The sequence below is a fragment of the Muscardinus avellanarius genome, assembly GCF_963383645.1.
Source record: "Muscardinus avellanarius genome assembly, chromosome: X".
Classification (NCBI taxonomy): domain Eukaryota; kingdom Metazoa; phylum Chordata; class Mammalia; order Rodentia; family Gliridae; genus Muscardinus; species Muscardinus avellanarius.
In genome coordinates, this window is record NC_137792.1 from 94,930,825 (window position 1) to 94,957,983 (window position 27,159).

The following is a 27,159-nucleotide window of genomic DNA, read 5'->3' on the forward strand; positions in this document are numbered from 1 at the left end:
TACTAAGTACTTAGCAGCTAACACATGCTAATGGTAAACTCCATTTTCAACAAAAGCAGAATTGAAAAATAGAACAGCATATCATAGTGGTATATGCATAACTCTGTTATTTTTGATAGTGTTACTTGCTGGACTGGTAAATCTGAGAATGACAGAGCAGAACAACTAGGCTTTGATAGTGTTGCTTGTAACTTTTTTAATGAAATGGAAAAGTGTGAGCAAAATGATAGTATCTTCTCTTTTGGATGAACAACTATGTTCAAAGAGGGCTGATGAAGAATTATTTCTGAGAGTGGACAGTATTCTGTAGAGGGATTTACCACCTAGCTTTGTATTTAGTTTTAGCCTCGATTATAATTTTAACCTGGAAATATGGTGCCATTGGTTCTTAAAGCTCCACAGATGATTGCATTGTACAGTCAAGGAGTAGAACCACTAAAATAGGATCTGTAGTGTACATATTATAACTGTATACTGTGTTTAGCATTGATATCAATGACTGTCTTCCAGTGATCCAATGTTCAATACAGTCCCATTGATGCTTAAAGCAAGAGTAGAAATATAATACTTAAGGTTTATTTCAACTTGAACAAAAATTTAGATAATTGCATGTAAAAAGAGATCCAACATTTTTAGTATGAACTTCAAGTGGATATCACTGAGATAATTCACAAATACCAAATCCCATCAAACACTGTCGGTAACCATAGTCTCTAATATCTGTGAATGTAAACTTATTAAGGAGACCCTGTCTTTGTACTGAGAAATAAAACTTTTTGTTTGCAGAAATGACATGTCTCCCTACATAAAATTAGGTCATTATATTCATAGACTGTAAAATATATTAATTAACAAAAAAGTAGAGATCAACAAAACATCAACATTTGATCTGCATATCCACAGAGAGAGTTTGATTTTTAATCCCAGTCATTTTGGCAAACAAACAGAACAAGGCACTTTGTTATTGGAGGCTGTATTAAAAATGTCTGTGGGTCACAGAACAACATGTCCAAGGCCAATTATGTTGAGTGCAAAGACTTTAGACAGTGGGGGATGGTAAGGAGCTTGTCTCCTCTCTGTCCCTGGAAGGGTACCAACCTCATAACACCAGTACAGTTAATAACTCTCTGACCTTTAAAAGGCATTTTATGAGCAAATTAGGTCAATTAGTGCAGAGCAATTTACATTTAAAAAATACCAACCACTTTATAACTAGGGGGAATGTAGCCAATTCCTTGCATCAAATGTATGTTAACAGGTAATATTCACAGAGGGTTTGCTCAGTAGAAACTGATGCAACAAAGACACAAAAAAAACACAGGGAAATGCAAACAACTTTGGAATGTATGGCCGATGACTTTACCTTGAACCTGTCCTGTTCAATGTTACTTGTTCATGATAATTATACTGAACTACAAAAGAACCCTACACGCCTTGGGGGAGTATGGCAAGCACAGAGGAAAAAAAATTTGGGAGACCAGTAAACCCAATCTCCCTTCATGAGTGGGCAAAAAGTACTCTAAGTAGCATTGTTTCTTATTCCTTTTCTATTCATGTGTGAATGTTTATATTTTTTTTTTCTGCAGTACTGGGGATGGAACCCAGGGCCCCTGTACCTCTGAGCTACACCACTAGCCCTATTTTTTAGTCTTTTTATTTTTGAAACAGGGTCTCACTGAGTTCCAAAGGACCTCACTAAGTAGCTGAGGCTGTCAGTGAAGAGTGATCCTCCAGTCTCAGCCTCTTGAATGCCGGGATTACCATGCTGTGATTACAATGATGCCCAGCTCATATATATTTCTCTACAATGAGCTGGACACTGTACTAGGTGACTTACATTCACTTTTTTTCATTTTTCATCTCAGCAAGATAAACATTACACCCATTTTTTTTTATAAAGAAAATAGGTTTAGAAAGGCTTGGAGTGACATGGAAGGTCACAGAGCTTATAGGCCTTGGAGCCAGGACACACCCAGATCCTGGTAACTACTGGAACAATTTTGTCACAAGTATATGCCACCCTCATTGTACCCTCTGTCTTCCTTTCACTTAACTCCCTTCCTTCTACTTCTTTCCACCTGAAAAACGAACATGGTGGACAGATGGTATTATTGGGAGGATTTTAAAGAAAAGAGGACTAATCTAGCATTCTTTTATACTTCTTCTAAAGCTCTGGATGTTTTTCTGCTTTATCATACACAACTTGGTCACCAGAATTCAAAAAACAATAGGCTTCCTATGCTCTCATGTTAAATTTTTTTCTCTCTTTTTCCCCATGGTTTCAGTGGCTACATTTTTCAAATCCCAAGTAAGGGCATTAGCATAAGACCTATTTTAAGATAATATAAAAACAGCATATTTGAAATTAAAATTTGTAGCGTACTTCTGGTGTCTAAAAGAGATAGGATCAGAATAGGGCTAACTTAACATGAACTTGATTAATTAATTGGAGGCTGATCACACAAGAAGAGTAATGAACAAAGTTAGATTAAATCTTTATCAGTGGAATTCAACAGGGTGGTCTTTCTGACAGGTCTTTTTTGTCATAGTCTTAATGTAGGCTTCCTGAACCTTGTGGTTTATTAATCTTCAAGTCATTGTTTAGATATTGGGCTGTAGATTCTTAGGACAAGCTATTAATTATGAATTCTAATCTCAGGCTAGAAGATGCCTATAAAGATTAAAACCTGTTTTCTTCCTTTTTTAACAATTAGCATCCTAGCTAAAGAGCTATCAATTATAACTGGGGAACTGAAGAAGGTTATAAATGTATTGCTGAGATCAGTTGCTTTGCAGAACCATTTATTTAATCCTTAAATTCTGCAGGTTATAAATTACTCATTAGAAGGCAGAAAACAAAACAGTCATAATCCATTTAGTGTCTCCAAACTCCAAAGACTCAGAGGAAATCCATGGAAACAACAGGCCTGATGTGTTCTTTCACTGCTATTCCCTAATGGGCAAAGAGAGTTAAACAATAAGGAAAAGCCAGTGTAATTATCCTGATGCAATGGTCCACAGGTCAGGGGTAGACTTGATTAAATTCAGGGAGGGCTGACCCACAAATGGTGGGAAAATGCCCCTTATTTTCCACTCAGCCCTGCAGGCAGCTAATCAATGTGCACATCTCACTTCCAGATTGTTTCATGAGACCAGAGAAATAGCCCACAGCATTCATTAGGACATTCACTCATATCTGTTGTTTACTAACCAGTGTATGGACTAGGACAAGAGGCCAAGTACCAAAGAAGAGTTAGAAGGGGACCAAGAGGAGGCTGTCCCTCTCTCTATATCTAGTAGTTTACAATTATAAAATATTCAACTGCAAAACAACTAGACAATTAATTCATAGGTTTCTCTGCATGCATAGAAAGCCACACATATTTGACTTGTGTCTGGATTTTACAAGCTTCCATTAAGCTTAATGCAAACACACTAAATTATTTACTAAGGACAATGGCCTTTATATACAAAGGATAAAATTCAATTTTACTCTCTTAGTAATAATGACGCAGGCAATATGCAAAATGCCTTTGGCACTGGCACTATGCATTAGCTTCGAGAGTAGAATCTGAATCTGTGCATATTTCCTTTTTCAACAACTTAATGTCCTTTGTATACACAAAATATAGCTTCTAGCTCACTCATGGACTGTATACAACAAAATAGATTCAGATTTGCTCCTGCACTTACTCTCTTATGATCAACAGCAAATGTCTGAATAAAGACAGTGGTGTTAGATTACAAAATGAAGCTTTTTTCTTTGCAGATGTACCTGGACCACTTGAGGATAAAAACTTTTATTTTGTAGTAGCAAACCGAGTTACTCAACCCAAAATATTTCCATTCATTTTCTACTTGACATTTTTCTAATTAAGTTTGTGTTTTCACCAAGCTGATGCTATGTTCCATTCCAATACTCACTAGGCTGTTTTGCTCAATAAATCATTACTGATAATGAAGGAAAATCCAATTTAAAAATTATATCTCTTCTGGAAATATACTTACTTTGTTAAAGTAATTATAAGTGTTTCCTAGGCAGATCATTTAACCGTGGCATGTGATAATGAAATTTTTTGTCCCCCTGTTTCTATACTAAAGAATTTTAAAGATGATCATTATTATAAATACTGGTATGAAAGGTCTTTTGGAAACTGTTCAGACATCAAAGGAAAATCTTTCTAAAGCTCACAGCAGTTTATAAGTTATAACTTGCCGCGCGTGGTGGCGCACACTTGTAATCCCCACGCTTGGGAGGCTGAAACAGGAGGATTGTGCAGGTTCAAAGCCAGCCTCAGCTAATTAGTGAGGCTCTCAGCAACTTAGTGAGACCGTGTTTCCAAATAATACAAAATGTCTGAGAGTATAGCCTTAAGATAGAAAGCCCCTAGTTTCCACCCCCAGTACCACTAAAAAAAGTTACAACTTAGTGTGTCTACAGTACTTGTCCCAGGAAAGATCCTATTTTGGTCAACAGCAAATGTTTCTTACTTGTGCAAGTAAGAAATGATATTTGGTCTTTCACTTTTCCTTGTCATAAACTACCTGAGTTCTCCTCTGACTTACCCTGAGTGGATTTTCATTAAGGTAAGGAGGTTCACCTTCTACCATTTCAATTGCCATAATTCCCAGAGACCAGATATCAACTTTCGGACCATAAGCTTTTCGAGTCACCACCTCAGGTGCCATCCAATAAGGGGTCCCCACCATAGTGCTTCGTTTACTTTGCTCAGGAGTGATCTGGGCACAGAACCCAAAATCAGCTGTAAAGGAGAAAAGTCAATTAAAATAAGCCCACATGTTTTCATTCTACAATAGATTACTTTCAGATATGTTTCAACCTTCCACAACTGCTTAGCTCACACCCTTTTTACCTGCCCTGATCTCTCAGCTGGTCCTGATTTTAAAGGGAGCTGAAATAATTGACTAGTCATTTTCACTAGATTTCAATATAGTTCCTTGCTCATTACTGTTCCTGGAAACTGACAGTATCCTTTAGGTATTTGCCATCCATCCATTCTAAAAGCCATAAGAAATTTTGAAACATTAAATCCTAAAAAAATCTGATCACAATCTACAGGAACACAGTGCTAGATAGTCTTTAAATTGGGCTCTAACTGCTTTCAAATAAATCACTTTCAGTAGCCATTATCTTCTAAAGATAGACAGTCAAAGAGCAGAAATTCTCCAATGTTTTCTCAAACACCATCCGAATTGAAATACCTACTCAATTTAACAGAGCCATCCATCCCGAGGAGAATATTGTCACTTTTTATGTCTCTGTGGATCACTTGGTTTGAGTGCAAGAAATCCAAAGCTTGGAGGCACTATTGAATCAGAAAAAAAGTTCTAATTATACCACAAAGAATTTTTAATTTTAAGTTCTATTTCTAGACAAATTTTGGGCAAGGCTATAATTTTATGTTATCAAGTGAAGTAGATTAGTGAATGTTTTAACACCACTTTAAACCACATTACCATTTACATTGGTGATGTTATTTAGCATTACACACTTGATGGATTTCATGGCAGACTAGGCCATGAAGAGTGAGGATGTGATAAGTAGTACTAATCATTAACACAGCAAAGGTAATAAATCAGTATATTCATAATTTGTCCTAGTCTGGAGGATATAGATTCAGCTTGGTCTTATATAGATATAGTTAGCCTCTGTGTACCTGGTATGATTTGATTCAGTAGGATCCAGGAATCAGCACTTAATGCTTTAATTTATGATGGAAAATCATTTTGCAATGACTCCTAGACTATGAAATAACTACAGGTACTTGTTTGGAAATGCCTTTGTATAGCTATACTAGAAAGATGGAAAATACAAGCTCAGGGTAGGATTTCCCCCAAATGACTGTATGTTTGATTGATTGCATGAATAGAAAACATATGTGTTTCATGGATGTGTTTAGGGTGGGAGAAATGAGAACAAGAGGAGAACAAAGAAGGTGAAATCTTAAGTGAACAATTTACCATAAAACTTAAAAGATTAGCTGATATTTTATTTCATTTCCCTATCATTCATTGGTTTTCAAGGTTAGCGAGTCAAAGTTCTTACTTCTGTCGGTAGAAAAATCTCACCTCAATGAATGGGACAGATGATAATGCCTAACAAACTAAAAATATTGAACAAAGTCAATATAATAAAATACTTTTAATTTAGCTTGAAACTAGTGATGTGACACTGTTATTGAAAAGAGATTCTCATGTCTACAGGAGGGCTATGAGGTATATTAACATTGTGCTATGAAAGCAACTATTTTACAGGCTGAAGGAGGACTTTGTTTAAATTGCCTTCTAGCAAATGATGGGAATATAGTGTGCTCTCTGTTTTATGTAGAAAATAACTATTATGTTTGAATTTTTCCATATTAGAAAGAAGTTCCATATAAACGTCACCATTTTTTACATTCACTGACATTACTACCTGTGGGCTTAGATATGGCACCTCAGGAATGGCATAATAGAACTCAAATAATCCACAGAAAAGCAACTAAAATATTTAAATGGCTGGCAAGGGTGTAGCAAGGAAATATTATCAGGTTAGGATTTAAAATGAAGTTAAGATCTCCAGTTTTTTTCAGTAGAAAAGTTGTGCTAGTGTTACCTTGATGTTATAAATATTCTGGATAAGCATAAATAAAGAGCTGCGAAGTTTGATGTACTCATCAGCAAGGGATGCTTTAGTTTCTTACCTCTCTGCACACAGCTGCTATCTGTCCTTCATCCATACAGGTTTCTGTGACCACATCAGTCAAAGAGCCACCAGCCAAATATTCCATGACTACCCATAGTTCATCACCCACTAAGTAGCTATAATAAGAAAAGAAAAAGATGTTGACTGGGGGATAAGAAAACTGGAGGCTAATATTCTTAAATCTCAGTTCTAATATATCAATTGTAAGTGAGGCCATGCCCGTTATCTTTAGCTAATGAGGAACATAACCCAAGTAATGAAATATGGGCACGAAGGTCGACAAATCCCTATGATACAAGCAAAGAACATTAAGTTATTTAAATTACCCAGAGCCATGTGAAGGCACTTCAGTAGTATTATCAGGTCTCTCTGGTCCTCTGCTCAGCAAGAGAGAGGATTTAAAGAGAAAATAGAAAGACTTCAATGAGTCTACCCTACTCTATGTCCACAAAGCAACGACCCTATGTCCATCACCACAAAGCAAGGCTTTCTATCCAGGGGTGCTGAAACTGCAGTGTCCCATAAGATGCACTGGGAAGCCCACTAAAATAAAAACCCACAGGCTCCATTTCATTGTTTATGGAGAGCAGCCTAGAAATCTGTAATTTTTACAAGCACAAATGCAATTTTTTTTACAAAACTATAAATGGAGAGTGACTTGTAGTCAGTCAGGTGGGTCTTAAGGATACTATGAAATAATAATCTAACTCTAAAATTTCATCCTCTCTCTTTTTGGTATTGGGGATTGAACCCAGTATTCTATCTTTGAGCTACATTTTCATTACTTTTTAATTTTTATTTTGAAACAGGGTCTTGCTAAATTGCTGAGGCCATCTTGAACCTGTGATTCTTCTTCTTCTTTTTTTTTTTTGGTGCTACTGGGGTTCGTGGAAGCCCTTCTACCTCTGGGCTCCCAGACCTATTTTATATCTTTTATTTGGAAATAGGGTCTCTTAAGCCAGCATGGCTGACTTCAAACCTGTGCGATCCTCCTGTCTCCACCTCCCAAGTGCTGGGATTACAAGCGTGTGCCACCACGCCTGGCTGAACCTGTGATTCTTCTTTCTGAGCATCTCACGTACTGGGATTACATATGCATGAGCCACCACACCTGGCTCCATCCTTCTTTTTTAACTCCTCATTTGTTTTCCTTTCTCAATTAGCACCAGCCAACCTGGCTTAAAACCCAGACAGCAAGATCTTCAGCTCACAGAGGTTGAAGATTTAGCCTTATTTCTTTAGTATCCCCCTAGGACAGCACAGTGGTGCTAAACAAACAATTATTGAAACTGAAAGAGACAGATGTAAACCACAAGAGAAGAGTTAGCGCTGTCCTTAAATGCCTATTTATAACACACTGTTAATACCACTGATGAAAGAGACATTAATTACCTAGTTTAGGAAAAAGGCTTGAGATTAAAGTCAATTCTCTAGACCTCACTGTCAATTATCACAAAGCACCCATTGAAGCCTAGCCATTATAGTCAGCCTTCTTTACTGAGCCTCCCAGAGACCTCACCAGCTCAAAACAAAAAAAAACAAAAAAAAAAACAAAAAAACAAACAAAAGAAAACCTCGATGAAATGTTTAAAACACCACTGCTCTCTTCCATATGCAAAAGTCTATTTCCTGCCAACATGGAGCTTATCCTCAAAGAGAAATTACACAAACCGTTTACCTTTAGAAACAAGGCCATAACATGCCTCAAGTGTTTGAAGGGTGGACAAAGACAAGTGGGTATGCAATTGATCTCATCCTCTAATATTTTGTGGCATTTGATAAATAGTTGTAGAGTGGCTTATTAAGTGAATAAATCCATAATAAAGAATTTGCCACGAAAATGGCATCTCAGAAAGAAAACAGAGACATAACAAGAGATAACACTTACCTATCTAAGTAATTAACAATATTGGGGTTCTTATTTTCCCTCATGACTAGAATTTCATTAATAATTAATTCCTTTTTGGGCTGCTGTTGAAGGTTCATTTGTTTTATGGCAACCTGAATGATGATTAAAATATAACAATGAATTATAATTGTTAAAATAAACACAAATATCAATATTTTTGAGACACAGAATAAGGTATACATTTTTTTTAATTTCCTAAGCTCTTTCTACCAAAGCTCCTTTTTTGATTGTAGTGCTGGGGTTTGAACCCAAGGGCATTCTACCTTTGACCTACACCCCCAGTCTTATTTATTTTGAAACAGAATCTCACTAAGTTGCAGAGGGCCTCACTAAGTCATTGAGGCTGGACTCAAACCTGTGATCCTCCTGTCTTGGTCTCTCAAGCACTGAAATTATATATGTGCACCACTGATCCTGGCTATGCCCTTTTTTATTTAATTATGAGTAAACCATCCACTTCAGATGCTTTGGACACCAAAGAAGCAAACTGCTATCTCAGCTCACTTTTTTCAGTCATAGATGCCATTAATATGGAAACCTGATAAATATGAATGAAGGAAAAAAGGACCAAATATTAACACTTACCTCTTGTCCTGTTGCAATGTCTAGTGCTGTATAAACAGTGCCTGATGCCCTGCAGAAGTGAAAATTATCAAATGAATAATCAATCAAGGTGTTCTTTGTATAGTTCATTTGCAGTAAAATGTAATTATTTTCAGAAGAAGAAAGTTAGTTGAGTCAAGATTAAAGAATGAAGTAAAATAGGAGCACCTTTTAAAAATATTATTGTGATAAGAACACTTAGCATGAGATCTACCCTCTTAACAAATTTTTAAGTACACAATATTAGAACCACCTCTTTATATAGTCATTGTATCTGAAGCAATCACAGTGTATCCATTGTGGTGGGCTAGGAACTCCACTCAGACTTTCTGGCACCAGTTCCTGGGCTATGCACTACACATTTATAAATTGAGTAAAGTGGATTTGCTAGTCTTAGGAAACTCCTTTAATATCCTGAAAATACCCTGGATTTTACAACCACCAACATAGCAGGCCTCTGATTAAACTGAAGTCTAGTTTAGGAAAGAGTCCACACCATCTTTTGCTAAGGCAATTGTAAATTAACCTTCACTTAAGGTTAGTGTGACTCCTTTCATATATTTCTATTTCTTGAGAACACTTCATTCAGCAAATCAATCACTCTCTGTTCTACACAGGGACTAGAACTACACAGAGCAATAACAATACAGTTTTACTATAAAGCTATTATTTTGCTTTTTACTGAATTTATCAACAACTTCTATAAGATACCACTCTAGCTAAATATCCATTTAAACTCCATCATTTTTAAAGTATTGGTAATACACATGCTTTCATTCTAATTTTATTTACAGTGCTTCCTTGCTTTTGCAAATAGAAATTGTATAGTAAAGCTGAATTTAAAGTAATTTTCTGTAAATCACACCTGTATTCTGAACCACCTCCCACCTCTAACCTCCAAGAAAAAGAAATATATAGCCAATTTTATTTGTGGTAAATAAAGGATTTAGAGTAGATATCTGTCCTGCGATTCAATAGGCATTATAATGCTTCAACACTCCTATTCAAATTTTCTGATAATTGTTGCTTCTATTTTATTCTCCATTTGGCCCTTGTTGTTTTGTTTTCATAGTTCAGGAATTATTTTCTTAACTTGGGAAATTTTGTAATTCTCTCTTCTTCTCCCAGAATGAGGCAAAATATTTCTCATAGGCCTCGAAAATTTGTGTTACCCAATCCCAGGAAATACAATAGGTAGTATAGTATGAGGAATATTAGGCTACTATTAGATATCTGATTTCTAATATTTGACCTACTACCAACAAGTTCTGTGACCCTGGGCTAGTCATTCCCTCTCACCATTTCAGTTCTCTCACATGGAAAATAGTGATCATAATAACAGCAATCATATACTGAACATGCTGGGTGCATGTCACACACTGTGCTAAGAACTTTATATAATTTAATTATGTAATCCCCACCATATATCTATGTAAGATATGGATGAGGAACCTGATGTTCAGGGAGTTTAAATATCCTGCTCTAGATTATGCAATTATACAGTTTACAATTCAAGTACATCTGACACTGTTAAATACACTGTATAGGAAAAGGGCTACTCTATTTCTTTTTATTTTTTTCTTTTTCTTTTTTTTTCTTTTTTTTTTTTTTGTGGTACTGGGGTTCTTGGAAGCCCTTCTACCTCCGGGCGACACTCCCAGACCTATTTTATACTTTTTTTTATTTTTGGAAACAGGGTCTCTTAAACCAGCGCAGCTGGCTTCGAACCTGCATGATCCTCCTGTCTCCGCCTCCCAAGCCTTAGGATTACAAGCATGCACCACCACGCCCAGCGCTCTATTTCTAAAGTTGTATGTATGTGTATGTGGTACTGGGGATTGAGCCCAAGAACATTCTGCCACTGAGCTACTCCCCCAGCCCTATTTAATTTTTTTTTTTAAATTTTGAAACAGAGTCTTGCTAAGTTACTGGACACTGGCCTCGAACTTGCAATCCTCCTGTCATAGCCTTCCAAGTACACGCACAGGCCACTTGTGCCCTGCTAAAGTTCTCGCCCAGACCAGAGTTGATGTTTAATAATTGCTATTATTGTTGTTGTTATAATTATTCATTTTTGTTGCTGTTCCTTTCGTTTTCCAGCAGGGGATAACTGATTCACTGAACTCTTGGTGGACCCTCCAAATCTCCCAGCCAAAACACCCTTGCTAGCAACTATCTTTATTTTCCAAAAGACAGAGATTAAGGATGATATATGGGAACATTCTGTAGTTATTCCACATTGTTCACCCACAGGGGAAGTGTTTTTGCCTTTTTCTTTTAAACTTGGAACCATCATCAAATGAAACCATATGTAGGAGCTCTCAATATATAAAACATATAAAATTGGTGCTAGTCCAGTTAAAGATGGGAGAGAGGACCCAAATGTCCAGGTACCTTTCCCCGTACTCTCCATCTTTGTCCTTTCAACTTATAAGCTCACGCCACTGTATTAGGGACTAAAATAGTGATCGAATTGGAGTAAAGGGAGATTAATGTTTAACATCTCTGGAGCTTTGCCTTTACATCGTTGGGGTTTTGTCCCTTACTTCCTTAAACATTTTATTGTCTTAAAACTGCTAGAATCCTAATATCCTGGGTTTAATGACATTCAGTGGTATAGAATTGCCACAAATTCCTAATTCACAGAGGTTTAAAGACCCTGAAACTCTAGATCATGGGTTACTAACTAAAAATTAACTTTTCCTCTTTTCCCCTTCGCCCACCTTACTGCCTTCATGCAATTGTTCAGTGGGAGCCATTTTTCCTTCCTGTCACCCTTGTTCCCTGTCTTAAAATGGTGATATACTTCCAACTCCACTTACCATCCCCCAAAACAAACATGTGCTTAAGTGGTTGGAATTAATTGCTCTGATCAGTAAGTTATTGGGTTGCCCAACTTCCAGCCTTTGTAGAACCTTCAACTAACATGCAGATAACCTATAGAGTAAAATGTAGTGTCTTATCCCCAGTTCCATCTTGGCATGCCTAACATTTCTCTGAACCCCAATTTTACTATATTTTTTATATTCCAACAATTAAGATTCAGTATTGACAATGTGAATCTCTCCTTTAAGAGATTTTTGTCTTCTTCAAGATTTATTTATTAAAGCATTTTCATTGCGTAATGTTGGGCTGAGAACAATATCCTTTACTCCTATTCACACAAATCTCCTTTGGTTCAAATTCTACTACTTTCCAGTTGTGTGACCCTGAGTAAGTAATTTAATCTTTCTGTGACTCAGGATCAAAAGAAAATTAAATGTGTACAGTACTTAAAATGTATATGGTCCTGGCCTATAACAATTTTCCAGTAAATATTAGAAATAGTACAAATGTCCAATAAGTTCCCAAGTTATAGTGTATAGATGATTAGGAAGCTTTTTAATTATCATGAGTTTCTGAGATGTTTGATGTTCCAAAATTCATAACAGAAATTCAACATTTACCTAATATAAAACTAATTCAAATATCAGATATATTTCCTTTTGGCTCGAATTAACTTGTGTTTATGTTAGATATGGCATGCTGGTCAAAAAGCTCTGAGCAGCAGTTATATGTATTTTTTGTTTAAGAAAGTATAAGAAATAAACTATTATTCAATTAATATAGTACATTTATCTAAATATGTTATAACTTGTAGTTAATAGTGACAAGTAATTGTAGTAGTCATTGGTGGTAAAGCGGAAAAGCCCTCTCTTTATAATAATTGAAGCACAGTTAGTGTATGTTTACTTCCAAAGAATCAGGGAAACTGTATGTCACGCTGACACACAAAAGGTTAGCTTTGCAAAGTCCTGGTGTATATTGAAGTATCTCAATGTATGTCTGTACAAGTTGAAACTTTAACTCACTTTCTTAAAAAAAAAAAGTCAGTACCTGAGCTGGGCGTGGTGGCACACACTTGTAATCCCAGCATTTGGGATAGAAGGATCACAGTTCACGGACAGCCTCAGCAACTTAGTGAGGCCCTTTGCAACTCAGTGAGACCCTGTTTCAAAATAAAGAATAAAAATAGGGCTGGTGGTATAGCTCGGAGGTAGAATGCCCTGGGTTCCATCCCCAGTACTGTGAAAAAAAAAGTCAGTACCATTTGGCATCATAGAATATAAAGATGCCAGAAATCAAACTGCCGAAGATGAGGGTTAAAACTCCTAATTCGGTGGCATACTGGAGCTGGTATGCTAAAATAGTCAACATCATCAATTTGGTTTTTATGCTAGCCACTAATTTTATTGATTCTTATTATCCCTTCATTGCAGTTATATCGAAGACACACTGCTGTAGGGAGTACATTTCTTTATGATGGAGATTTTGTTTATCCCAAGTCCTAGTACTTCAGATGGCACAGAGAAATTATGCATTATTAGGACTCAAGAGAATATAGAGTTAATCCAATTTAACTCCAAATCTCCAGATTAGAAACCTAGAGCCCCCCAAAATGGAAAGTGTATGCCCACTATGACATGGCTAGTAAGTAACAAAGGTTTCCTAAGTCTGAATCAGAGACCTTTCAGTTAACCTACACTACAGTTAAAGAATATTAAACTAACAGATTGCTCAACCATTGAGCCTCATCATCAATTACAGTGTGATGAGTAGCACTGCTAGGTTCTTGGCATCATATTGGATGCTTTATCAACAGAATCCCTGACACGGCCAAGTGCGTAATAAAGGGCCTAGAAAGAAACACACACACACACACACACACACACACACACACACACACACACACACACAATTCACTGTTTACCCATTTCCCTCTATAAGTCAGCTTAATTTATCAGCACTCTTCATTAAGATTGGATGTTTCCTGCTAAAAGCCAATGTCAAACCATTATCCTGCGTACTTGCCAAAGTAGCAACATGTTACAACTAAAAATTTAGGTAAATTACTTTGATTTCAGCATGGACATAGGTTAGAGGGAGGAAAGACAGGCAAGAAAGTAAGGCTAGGAGAAATATCATGAACTGGGAAAAGAAATAGGCAGGAGAATTAGTGGGCTTACTGAGGTTCAAGGTGAACCTTAGTGGAAGTAAAAGTGTGGAAGCCTGAAGGGTAGGCAGTATTACTGTTTAAAGTTTTGAAAGGGTAAATGTGGGTCTAATGAGATCAGAAATTCAATGTCCATTCAGAATGGTTATTTTTTACATGCACCCTTCTACTAGAGCTGCCACTAGAAAAGGGCATATCATTTGAGACTTTTTGCTAGCTCTCTGTAAATGGGTAATCTCACATAATAGTGCCAACCATTTACAACCCCACTACATTTTACAAATGAGTAACTGAGACTGGGATATGGTAAGTAGCTTGCTCAAGATTATACAGTTATTCAGCAGCTGAGCTTAAAAATGCATTACTTTGGTTGCATATCTCATGCTCTTAACTATCATTTCATGTTTTTAGAGATCTTTAGTATTTTTCATCAAGGCAAAATGCAAGCGTGCTACTTTCCCAAACTCAATCACATTTGAATCTGTTCTGCTAACTTGCTTCCTCTCAAGTAGTAATCTTTCCTCTAATTTCCTGTTACTTAGTCCACATTTCCCTTTAAGCCATGTAGTTTGCCCCAAAACTTGGTTTGTTTTATTCTTTTGATGACCATATAAGGTGGCTCTCCTGTTTTCTGACTCAATTAAGATCTGTTATGCAGTTGAAGACATAGTTTTTAGAACTGGATTTTATCTTCTGCTGAATATATAATAAAGTAACTACTACTTGTAGAATACTATCTATAAACTGACCCATTACATTAATGCTCTTGACATAAAAATACAGATATGTATATTGCTCAATACTGACATACATTAGCCTATTTTGGAGATAATAAATCCTTTTGAGCATAGGAATGGGGAAGAACTGTGTTGCCATTGCATGCAATGATTTTTCCAAAAATGGAGTTTCAGAGTGTTTACTTTTGTGTAATTTACTTCTAATTAGTGCATCCTTATGGTAAAAAAAATCAAATTATATCAAGATATGTAAAGATCATGTTACCTCATTACCTTTCTAAGCATACTGAATGCAGATAGGGCAAGGTGTTATAATGTTTAACTAGTAGGATTATGATTTTTTACAGGGAATTTTCCATTCTTTAACTAGGGCGTGACTTTTCCTCAAGTATTCATGGTCACATACTTTTAAATAGAGTTATAACAGCAGGGCATGGTAGCGCACGCTTGTAATCCTAGCATTCAAGAGGATGAAACTTGTAGATCGTGGTTCGCGGACAGCCTCAGCTACATAGTGAGGCCCTCTGCAATTCAGTGAGACCTGGTTTCAATTTTAAAATTAAAAAAATAGGGCAGGGGGTGTAGCTTGGAGATCGAATGCCCCTGGGATCTGTCTCCAGACCCACAATATATAAATAAATAAATAAATAAATAAATAAATAAAGCTGTAACATATGTATGTGGGGCCAGAGAACTCTGTCGGTCATAGTCCAATGATAATGAGGCTTACGTTTACAGGGCTTCATCTCTGGAAAGGCCAGATAACTCTTAGCTACTCACTCCTGCATTAAGTCTAAGCAGCTGCTTCACAGTGTGTGCCATTGGTTTCAAGAGGGCCTGGGCAGGAAAGGGGGTCAGGTGGCTTAATACAAACTCATTACTATGCCTGGAAAAAAATAACCTAATGTGCAAACTCTGCTAATGGTGGTTGATTAAGTGGCATCTTTCTTTACAAGGGACAGCATATAACACAGTTTATTTAAGAGTATTAAGTAGAACAAAGGGCATCTTCCATTTCTCCATAAACACTGTTCTTCATAAATGCTTATGCATTAGCCATTTCCTAGATCACAAAGCCTATTAGAGAGCTCAGAGGACATCTACTTAGTGCTTCATAGCAGTATTCTACCTTGTGTCACCCAAATAGATCCAATGAGGAAGCAAATACTTTTTGGATGGGTGGTCCTGCCCAAACAATAACTTCTGTAAGCACACTTGATTCCATTCCTACTCTTGCTCATAGTTTCCTGAACAACAACAAAACCCAAGTCTTATGTTTTATCCTCAGTACTTAACTCTCAGTTCTATGCTGGTATAGTACTTTGTCAGGTTCTCTAAACCAAGCGGTTATTCATCAAATCTTTTAAGAAATAAGATGCAAAACTATTCATCTTCAATATAGGGACTTTATGTTAAGAGTAAGATAAAGGACGTTCTTCATTGAACAGCTAGGATTAAATCTGAAGATAACTAACTTGATATATTTATTTGTTAAGCCTTCAAACTAAAACAAACTGAGTTAGTTTAGTCCCTTCAGTGTCTGAGAATTTGTTCAATTACATACAAGCTAGTAGTAAAGTTTGTTTTCAATTATCTATGATTTATTATAGTCATCCTTTATAAGGATTATGATCGGCAAGGATTAGTACGTTAGGTAAAATTCCTTTAGCCAGGTGTATATTTTTAAGTCTAGGAGGAAAATATTATCAAGAAATACTCTCATTGTCATTTTTGTAAAATGTAGTTGCATGGCTGAACTAATTGATGTATGATACTTTAAGATGGATGTAGACATTATATAACCAAAATACATTGGCCAATGAATTCTTTATGATAGCCTTTGATTTTGTCCTTTGCTTTCTCATTATGGTTCCTTTCTTATACATTTTCCCTCTTAATAACCACTGTGAATGGTGGGATGAGTTTTTTATTACAGTACTATATTCCCAAATAAATGAATGCAGCTGTGTTGGCAAGGATGCGAGTAAACAGGCATGCTCATGTATTGTTGACAGAATGTTAAATGGAACAACCTCTATGGAGGGGCCACTTGGAAATTAAAATGTAAACTAATGAGACAAATCGAAGATGTAAAAACTCATGAGTTTATAAAGATATTTTTAAATAAAAAGAATGTCTTCTTCCTGCACTAAAAATACACTTCTTATTGATTACTTTTGAAAGTAACTTGAATACAACTACTTATACTGAAAGTTGAAAACTTTTTAAAAATGAAGAATTTGGCCCTCAGTTCAATCCTCAACTCCACCACAAAATAAAAAATAAATAATTTATTTTGATTTACTTGTATGAACTATATATATTTTAGGGTAACTGTTAGCCTTAGCTAACAAAGTATAGTTCTTTCCCAAAAAAAGGTATTCCAAATCAAGCACACACAGATACCACACACATGCACACAAAATGTTCTAGCTAATAAGTGTGGAAGGGGTGATAGTTTTAGAAAATCACTATTTTCCAACCCCAAATGAAACAGTTGATTTTAGCAATAATCATTAATAGATGAAATGAATCACCCATTGGATCTTCTGATCAATCTACTCATCACTAAAATATAGAAAAACACTGCATCTTGTCATAAAATGCAATACATATAGCACCACCTATATGTATAAAAATATTGTCAAAAGTTGAACCTGGTACTCATTAAGCCTCTGAAGCTAATTTCCATTTAGAGAAAATACAAGGAATAGATTAGCAAATGGCATCACATGAAACTAACAGACAAATTCAGAAAGTGGTACATTTTACAACACAACAACTAGCTTCTTCAACAAGCTAATGGTAGTAGTAAAAGAAGAGAGGCTGCTTTACAATGCAGAGACTTGGGGTCAGGTTGTAGCTCAGTTTCAAAGTTCCTGCTTTGCAGGTATGACACTCTGGGTTCAATCCCCAGTAAAAAAAAAAAAGACAAAAAAGAACCCCTTTATAATGCAGAGACTTAAGAGACACAACCAAATACAACATGTGGATTTTCTTTGGATGTTGATCTAACAACATCCATTCGAAGAATTCTGATTATATACTGGGAGTTAAATAATTTCAAGCATTTACTAATTTTTGTAGATGTTATAAGGACATTCTGACTTTATTAAAATTATTAATAAATATTAAATCTAGGCACCAAGAATATGGGTATTCTGCTTTATTTTCTCTACTTTTTTATAAATTTGAAATCTGTAGTAGAACTACAAATTTATACTATAAAGATCTGAATATACACCTATAAGACCTATTTAGAAACCAATTGTCATAATATTATATGACTTGATGATTATGACAGGAATAAAATATCTAGGGACATAAATATATGGTCATTCAAAATCTCAAAGATCTTAGATGAAGATCAGATTACAAGTGTATTTGTACAACTTCTGGGAGGCTCAAAAAGGGCTATAGTGTTTATGAAAACAATGATGTTAAAGACATGTAGGAAGAATTTGAATTCTACTATTTGTAAAATGTGAAAGTAGACAAAATTCCAAATTGATACATTGTTTTATATGTGTGGTTTTAAATATTTAAAAATGAGTAAGTTGATAAGTTAAACATTATAATTAGACATTCAACCATTTATTTATATTCTAGCAGTTTATATATTCAGGTGAGTTAATGTATGTGCAATAATTCATGGGTCACTTTATATTCAAGGATATATGGAGTATGTGTATATGTGTGGGTGCTCATGTGCATGAACACAGACAATCTACAAAAGTATTACATATGACCCCGATACTAGTTTCTCTCTGAAGTCTGCATTTTTACAGCAAAAGGGAGGCTGAGGGACAAGTGTTAGAGTGACACACGTTTCACCATTCTTCTGTACCTTCTGAGTAGTGTACCATATCAAAGAATAATATATTCAGAAAAAATATACTTAACAATAAAACCACAGTGTATCCTTTATCCTGACTTTTTTCATAACATACTGCTAACCTATTCTAGCATGATTTCCTATGAACTGTCCTGCCAATTGGACTTTTGACTATCCCTAGAACTGGTTCTGTTAATTTTATTCTTCTGGTCTTTTTAATCTGCACTCAACAAATACTTAGTATTTACTCTAGACAGTTTTTGCAGATCCTAAGAATACCAAGGTGAATGAAACCCATAGTCTAAAGTAAGCATTCATTTCCTTAAAATGAAACTTCTCATAATCCCTACTTGTTAAATCCTACACCTTCTCAAGTCACTATTCAAATGTAGCCTGCTTAAGCAATGTTCATCATGTTCCCTCCCTGGATGGAAATCATTTTACCTTCCTCTCTGTTCTCATAGCTTAGTGTAACTGCATTACAATACTTATTGTATTCTGTTGTATACAATAGTCGCATTATGGGTATGACTTTCACCCCAATAATAACCAGCATTAATCATGTGCCAGGTACCATGCTAAGCATTTTAAATGCCTTTTCTCATTTGTCACAACCTTATGTGGTATGTGCATTCTGCTTTACCACGAATGAAAAAAGTGTGTTCATATATAAATTTGTATCACTTTGAATCTTACCATGATGTATAATTATATTGCACCAATGAATATTTTAAAAGTAAATTATTTTGGCCACAGCTTTCTGAGCTCAGAATCTTGGCTCTTTTTTTTTTCAAAACTTCCAAAAATTCTCCATTAATTCCTCTATGGTCTTCAACATTTCAAGCAATTCGACATATCTAAATAAGCCAAGGTATAGTGAGTAAATACATACTGGTGTAGGTATAATCAGTAAGGTTCTGAAGAACAGTAGAAAGAAAAGGTCAATTAAGATCAGAACAGCCAAAAAGGATTAATGGGAGAGTCAATACTATAAATATATGTGTGGGTAAAATATGGAGAAAGGGACATGCACGGGGGACAGGTCTGCTTTATTTCTTGATTCAGTTCTCCTTTTCTTTCTGTGAGATGTTTGGACAATGAATGTCAAAGTCACTGTACTCCCAGAACCTGGTTCTTAACTACTATTCTACATATTGAACACTCAAAAAAAGTTTGCTAATTTGAAAAATATATTTTATTGTTGAAGAGAAAAATAACATGAACCTGAAATAAAAAGTAAATATTCATTTTTCAGTGCATTCTCATTTACAGAAAGACCTTAAAATAAATTCAAATATATTAATGAGAAGTCTGTGAGGACAGCTGCCAACATTAATAAATTCAGCCCTGTTATATAGCTGCTGCTTATTTGGGAATTAAACAGGCTTGCCAATGATAGCTGTTGACTGAAAACAAATATTTGGTTTTGTTGTCTCATCCTACTCCATTTACTAAACAAGTTCTTTTATATAACTATTCTAGAGAGTACACATTCTTAAATTCCTCTAGATACATCTTTGACAAACCTATGTTGTTGAATTTATAATAAACTGGGTCCTTCTTTCCTTTCTTCCACATGCATCTGCTTAAAATGTCTGGATTTGGTGACCATTTATAAAATACTTTAAATAGCAAGCCTAGTGAAATAAAATGATCTTTAGCCTTGAACTCTTAACTATGGCCTCAAATGATTAGACTTGAAATTCTGAATTTAATTTATGGGTGATGGATCCCAATTTTCTGGCCCCAGGCCTGAATGCTGGTATGGCAGAGACCCATTCTGGAAAAATTTAGTTTTCCAAGCAGATGTGGGTGATTAATGAAAAAGTTTTTCTCAAATCTGGCTCCCATGAGTGAGCTGTTGTTGTGTTCTCTGAAGCCAAAAATGCAATACAGGGGTTGATTATTCCTAGTGCTAAATAATTACTGAAACAATTTTGAATGTCTCCATAACAATAGGTAAAGCAAAACAATATAAAACCCAGCCTTAATGAAAAAATAAAGGCTCTATATACTGACAATAGAACTAGTTTGTCTTAAGTCAATAATTCATGGAAAAATCAATTGTAGACTACTTAAGTATGAACAAAGTTAACATATAAGTATTTTTTTAGTCTGGAAAGAAAAGAAATATTTTCTCCTTCACTTTAAAATTTAAGACTAGAGAACAATCTAAGAACAAAATATAACTAATAAATCAAATAAATGATAAACTAACCATACATAAATAGATTTAAGGGACTCAGTTATATCTTACTATTGTCAAAATACCCATTTATTTTATAAAAAGGTACTTTGACTTTATATTACAACCATTCGAATTGGATGTGTGTGAAATAGACAGTACAAGGTGAAGCCAATATGTGTGGAAAAGAAAGATGTGTAGCATGTAAAATGCTAAAATATAAAGTATGAGATGTAATTAGGAAGACCAAGTCATTGTGAGCCAGAGGGAAAGATAGAGAAAGCAACACAGACATAAATAGACACATGAAAAGACAGTGGACAGGGAAAGCTAGAAGACAAACATTTTCATTAGCTCAACAAATATTTACTGAAGAAAAACAGTCCCAGAGAGAAGGGAGCACCAGACAAGGAAAGCTCTGTACTTCACTTTGAGTCTGGTTCACTCTGAGTGAAACTGGTTGTTGACCATAATTGTGAAACATTTCTTAAGGACCTACTCAGTGCAAGAGCACTGTGTTCAACACTAATGCGGACAAAAGGAGGAATAAAATAGACTCTCGACCACCCAAGGATTATTTTTAAAAGTTTGTTGGGCCTAAAACTGACCTATCTGCTGGTTTCACCATTACTTAAAATGATGATCTCACTGGAAATTTAAAAATAGACCTTTCTGCAGAGTTAAGCAGGATTTCTGCTTTGATTTTTCTTTTTAGATCATGAAGAATTTACAAAGGTACTAAGGAACAAAAACTTTCCCTTTCAACTTTAGAAACCAGAAGTATAAATAACAGCCAGAAGGGGAAATCTCCCTGGAATGTAAAGTTGCATGGTGGCCTAATCTTTGTTCTTGGAGGAATTAGTCTTGCTTCATTACCTGGGAGATATTTGAAACCATCTCTTTTTTTTTTTCTATTTTTGGCTCAGTTGATAGTTGATAGTAGTCAGTTGGCTCAGTTGTCAATTGTTAGTTGGTAGGAACTAACAATAAAAACAAAGTTATAACAACTCTCATTTCCACCTCCCCCAAAAAAACTCTGTAAATGAAAACTACTTTATGAATATAAATAAATAAATAGTTTCCATTTAAACCTACAATTAAAGCAGTGCTTTCCACTAGAAATACAATGTGAGTTGAAAGAAAAGTGAGAATAGGACAAAAGTAATTGCATAAAACAAAACAACCAATGGACTAAAGAAACAACTTATAGAATAATAGAAAATTTTTACAAATTATATATATAAAATGTAATATCCAGAATACAAAAGAAACTGAAACAACTCAATAAAAAATGATCCAATTATGCTTGAAATCCCAGTACCTGTGAGGCTGAGCAGGAGAACCTTAGGTTCAAGACGAGTCTCAGCAACTTAACAAGACTCCCAGAAACCTAGCAAGAACCTACTTCAAAACAAACAAAAAATACTAAAAAGGGCTTGGAGTATAGCTGGGAGGTATAATGCCCCTGGTTAAATCCCCAGTTCAAAAAAAGTTTAAAAAGAAGGAAATACACCAAAACAGATGTTTCATAAAAGAAGTTATGTAGATGACCTATAAGCATAAGAAAAATGTTCAATATTACTACTCATCAAGAAAATGAAAGTCAAAACTACAATGAGGTATCACCTCACTCCAGTAAGAATGACTATTCTCAAAGAAACAAACTATAACAAGGACTGGAGAGAATATGGAGAAAAGAAAATCTTGGTATATTGTTGGTGCAAATGTAGCCATTAAGAAAAACAGTAAGGAGGTTCACCAAAATATTTAAAACAGAGCAACATAACATTCAGCTATTCCAATTCTGGTATAACATCTGAAAGAACTGAAATCAGAATGTCAAAGAGACATCTGCACTTCCATGTTTATTGCTGTACTATAAACAAAGCCAAGAAATGGAATCAATCGAAGTGTCCATCAACTACTAAGTAGATAAAACATGTTAACTATATACAATTGAATATAATTTCAGCCATATAAAGAATGAAACCCTTGCTGGGTGTGGTGGTGCACGCTTGTAATCCCCGCTCTTGGGAGGCAGAGACAGGAGGATCGTGCTGGTTCAGAGCCAGCCTCACTGGCTAAAGAGACCCTGTTTCGAAATAAAAAAATATAAAATAGGTCTGGGAGTGTAGCCCGGAAGTAGAAGGGTTTCCAGGAACCCCAGTACCATAAAAAAAAATGAAACGCTGTCAATTGTGACAACACGGATGTATGGAGGACATTGTTAAATGAAATAAGCAAGACAAAGAAAAATAAGAACCACGTGCTCTCATTCATATGCGGAATGTGAAAAAGTTGATATCATAGGAGTTTAGAGCAAAATAGTGGTTACCAGAGGCTTGAGAAGGTAGATGGGTATGAGAGATGGGGAAAGGTTTGTCAGTGGATGCTAAGTTATAGTTAGGAGAAATGAATTCTGATGTTCTACTGCACATTCTAGTGACTATAGAAAATTTACTGTATATTTTTCAGAAGCTCAAGGAAAGTATTCTGAATATTTTCAGCATGTGGAAGTGAAAAATGTTTGTAGAGATACATGTGCTCACCCTGATTTGAACATTATACAATGTATACATGTATCAAAACATCACATGGTTGTATATAAATATGTATAATTGTGTCGATTTTAAAAATAAAAATATTTAAAAATAAAAAACAATGGAAACTACATTTTATATATCCTAGAACTACATTTAAAAGTTTATGACTAGGCATGGTAGCACACGCTTGTAATCCCAGAATTTGGGAGGCTGAAACAGGAGGATCACAGTTTGCCCAAAGCCTCAGCTACTACTTGGTGAGGCCCTTTGCAACTCAGTGAGAACCTGTTTCAAAATAGGGCTGGGGGTGTAGCTTTGAGGTAGAATGCCCCTGGGTTCCATCTCCAGTACCGTAAAGAAAAAAAAGTTTCTAAAAGTAAAATTAATTTTAATAATACATTTTATTTAACCCAACAGATGCTAATTTTATCATCTCAACATTCTATTAATATACAATTCACCAATGAGATATTCAATATTATTTTGAATACTATGTTTTCAAAATTAAGGGTAATATTTTATATTTACAGTATATTTCAATTTGAACTAGCCAAATTTCAAATGCCCAACAGCCAAATGTAGCTAATGGCTACCATACTGAACAACAAACATCGCTAGTAGTAGTTTCAAGTGAAATATACATCCCTCCCAGTTTTTTGTTGTTATTTTTGTGGTACTGGGTATTGAACCCAGGGGCTTTCAACCTTCAAGCTATGTCCCCAAACTTTTTTTAATTTTTTGTTTTGAAATAAGGTCTTGCTAAATTGCTGAGAATCTCACTACATTTCTGAGGCTGCCCTTGAACGTGTGATACTCCTATCTCAGCCTTACAAGTACTTGGATTAAGGTGAGTACCATCATACCCAGATATCTCCCTTGTAAGTTCTACCAAAGACCTGACCAGATTAAAATTAAATCACAAAGCTAACTTTTGTTTTGTTTTGTTTTGTTTGCAATATGAGGATAGAACCCAAGAGCATTCTACCTCTGAGCTATACCCCCTGCCTTATTTTTTATTCTTTATTTTGAAACAGGGTCTCGCTAAGTTGCAGAGGGCATCACTAGGTAGCTGAAGCTGTCCATGAACCATAATAGTGTCTTAGCCTCCCAAATGCTGGAATTACAAGCATGTGCCACCATGCCCAGCACAAATAACTTTTATTTTCTGAGGTCCTTCTGTACATAATATTTTCTTTTTTTCATCTTTTTGAAATAAAGATAGTGAGTTTAGGCTTATATATTCAAATGGAATGATATAGCTATTTAAACAAAACTTTTCCTATTTCAAATACTATTTCTTATTCATACCCTCCCCTTTAATGTCACCCTGGCCTGAAAGAAGTAACTAATCACAGATGACACACAGAGCTGGTGACTTAGTTTCAGCTCTAGTGAATGTCCTAATGCTGTAGTCCCCATGTCTAGCTGATGATCAGGATTATCTGAGGAAATTTTTGCAAAGTTCTGATTCTTGGAGTTCGTGATGGACTTCTGAATCAAATCTCTGGCAATAGGCTCTTAGAAATATTATCTTTAAGAAATTAAAAACGGTAGCCACGTACAATGGTGCAAGACAATAATCCAAGAATTTGGAAGGCTGAGACAGGAGGATATGAGGTTCATGGCCTTTCTCAGCTACTTACTAAGGCCCTCTGCAACTTAGTGAGACCCTGTTTCAAAATAAAAAAATAAAACAGGTCTGGGGTGTAGCCCAGAGGTAAAACACCCCTAAATTCAATCCCTAGTTACACACACACACACACACACACACACACACACACACGCACGCACACACACACACACCCCACACGCGCACACTGAAAATTATGTACCCTGTTTTATTTAGGTGTTTTTATAGTTGTACTGATTTCCTAGGTAAATCAGTTCCCTACTAAATCTGCTAACTTATTATGGGATTCAAAATGTCCTAACAAAAATTACTGTCAGTTCAAAGATAGTGAAGACTCTAGCAGGATATGTTCCTAAGTTAATGATCAGTTAGCCTGCCAGCTGAAAAGGCCAAAATTGAGAATGCAAAACACAAAAATTCCAAAATGAGAGTATAAATTAGTAGGCATCCAAGGTGTTATTTAATTTTAGTATATGTTGCTTGTGCTCATCTTTTTATGTTTCACATAACAATCACTTACCCTTGACCAATTTTTTCAAATCTTGTGTACTTTTTCTTAGGGTCCCCAACACTCACAATGCTTCCTGAGAGAGAGATGGCATAAGGGAGAGAGAGAGAGAGATTGAAATTGATTGATTAATTTCCATTTAATAATGAAAATTAATATGCCAGTCACAAATAAAAAATTAAACAAATAATCCCATATAATTTCTACAATTTACATGTAAAATGTTTATTTTTGTTTAAAGACAAGTAGGAATATCGAGAAGAAAGTGGTAATAATAATCCTTGCTGTTTATATTCAAAATTTTGATGGTTAGGAAACAAAAAAGGATTTGTCACAACTCTATACAAAGTTCTATTAAAATATTATACATTAGGAGATTAAAAAATCTAAGAATTTGTCCACAGTATTTAATAAAATCACTATCTTCTCTGGCCATTATATTATAATCAGTTCAATTAGACAAATATAATTTGAGTCATTATTATGCACCTAGTTTTGTGCTAATGGCAAAGGGAGATAGGTATAATGAAGAATAAAGTTTGATCATAAACTAACAAGACTCATATTTTTTTTTAAAACTACATACCTGAACCTAGGATATTTCCAGTGCTAATCTCATGCTAATCTAGATAATAATCTATTCTCTTGGCTAGGGGACAATTTAATTCAGAACTAAAAATAGAGAGTATTCTTTGAGAGGAAAAAGTAGCCAAATGTTTCACTCATGTACTATTCCTCATGTTGTTCGGGTTTCTTTGTTGTTTGTTTTGTAATGGATGGTCATGTTTCAGTTAGATCAAATAAGACTTAGGTAATGCATGAATTGTTATAAAATATTTTCTCCTGTATTTCCAATCTCAGCCAGTTCTGCTATCAATCCACCCACTTACTATCCCGGTCAGAAATCAGGCAGTCACCTTTGATTTGTCCCTTTTTTCCATTCCCCAGTTGTAGGTTTTCGACCAACTGCTGGGTCTGTATGTTGAAAGTTTTTTGAATCTGTTCCTTCCTTATTGTGCTGCTTTAGTTGGACTCTCATTGTCTTTTGCTTGGCCTATTGCAACAGCCTCCTAACTGCATTTCGTATTTCCAGCCTCTGCCCATTCCAGGCCAGCCTCCCAGCACTGGAAGTAGAGAACTGATCAGATCACGTGATTCTCTGGTTGAGGAAACCATGATAATCTCCTACCAAATACAGGGCAAGGCTCAAATTCCTTGGCATGGAATTCAAGGTTTTTCATGATCTCACTCCTGCTTTATTCTCCATCTCATCTTTCACCACTAGAACCATGTTCTCTGACCACAACAAACTAATGTGGTTCATGATCAGCTCCTGCTTAACAGTTTATGTGCCTCTCCTAAAACTCCTATAAAATCCTTCACTACTGATTATTTAAGTATATTTGAGTTAGAGTTCCTAGGTATATGCCTTCGCATATTTTTAAATATCACTCCCTACATTGAAGGAAGATCCTTCCTACATTTCCTCCATAGCAAGCTCCTGTTTGTG

The 27,159-nt window shown here is 35.4% G+C and overlaps 1 protein-coding gene across 4 annotated transcripts in view; it reads right to left on the reverse strand.

The window, feature by feature from the left end:
* Nucleotides 1–27,159, reverse strand: part of PAK3 (p21 (RAC1) activated kinase 3) — a gene marked incomplete at both ends in the record, with an annotated part of 94,078 nt that overhangs the window by 17,162 nt on the left and 49,757 nt on the right. For all 4 annotated transcript variants that reach the window (XM_080718697.1, XM_080718696.1, XM_080718695.1 and 1 more), the window contains 6 exons: nucleotides 4,567–4,763; nucleotides 5,228–5,327; nucleotides 6,705–6,822; nucleotides 8,595–8,707; nucleotides 9,201–9,249; nucleotides 25,662–25,725. In XM_080718697.1, the coding sequence (XP_080574823.1) occupies nucleotides 4,567–4,763; nucleotides 5,228–5,327; nucleotides 6,705–6,822; nucleotides 8,595–8,707; nucleotides 9,201–9,249; nucleotides 25,662–25,725 (641 nt within the window). The remainder of the gene's footprint in view (nucleotides 1–4,566; nucleotides 4,764–5,227; nucleotides 5,328–6,704; nucleotides 6,823–8,594; nucleotides 8,708–9,200; nucleotides 9,250–25,661; nucleotides 25,726–27,159) is intronic.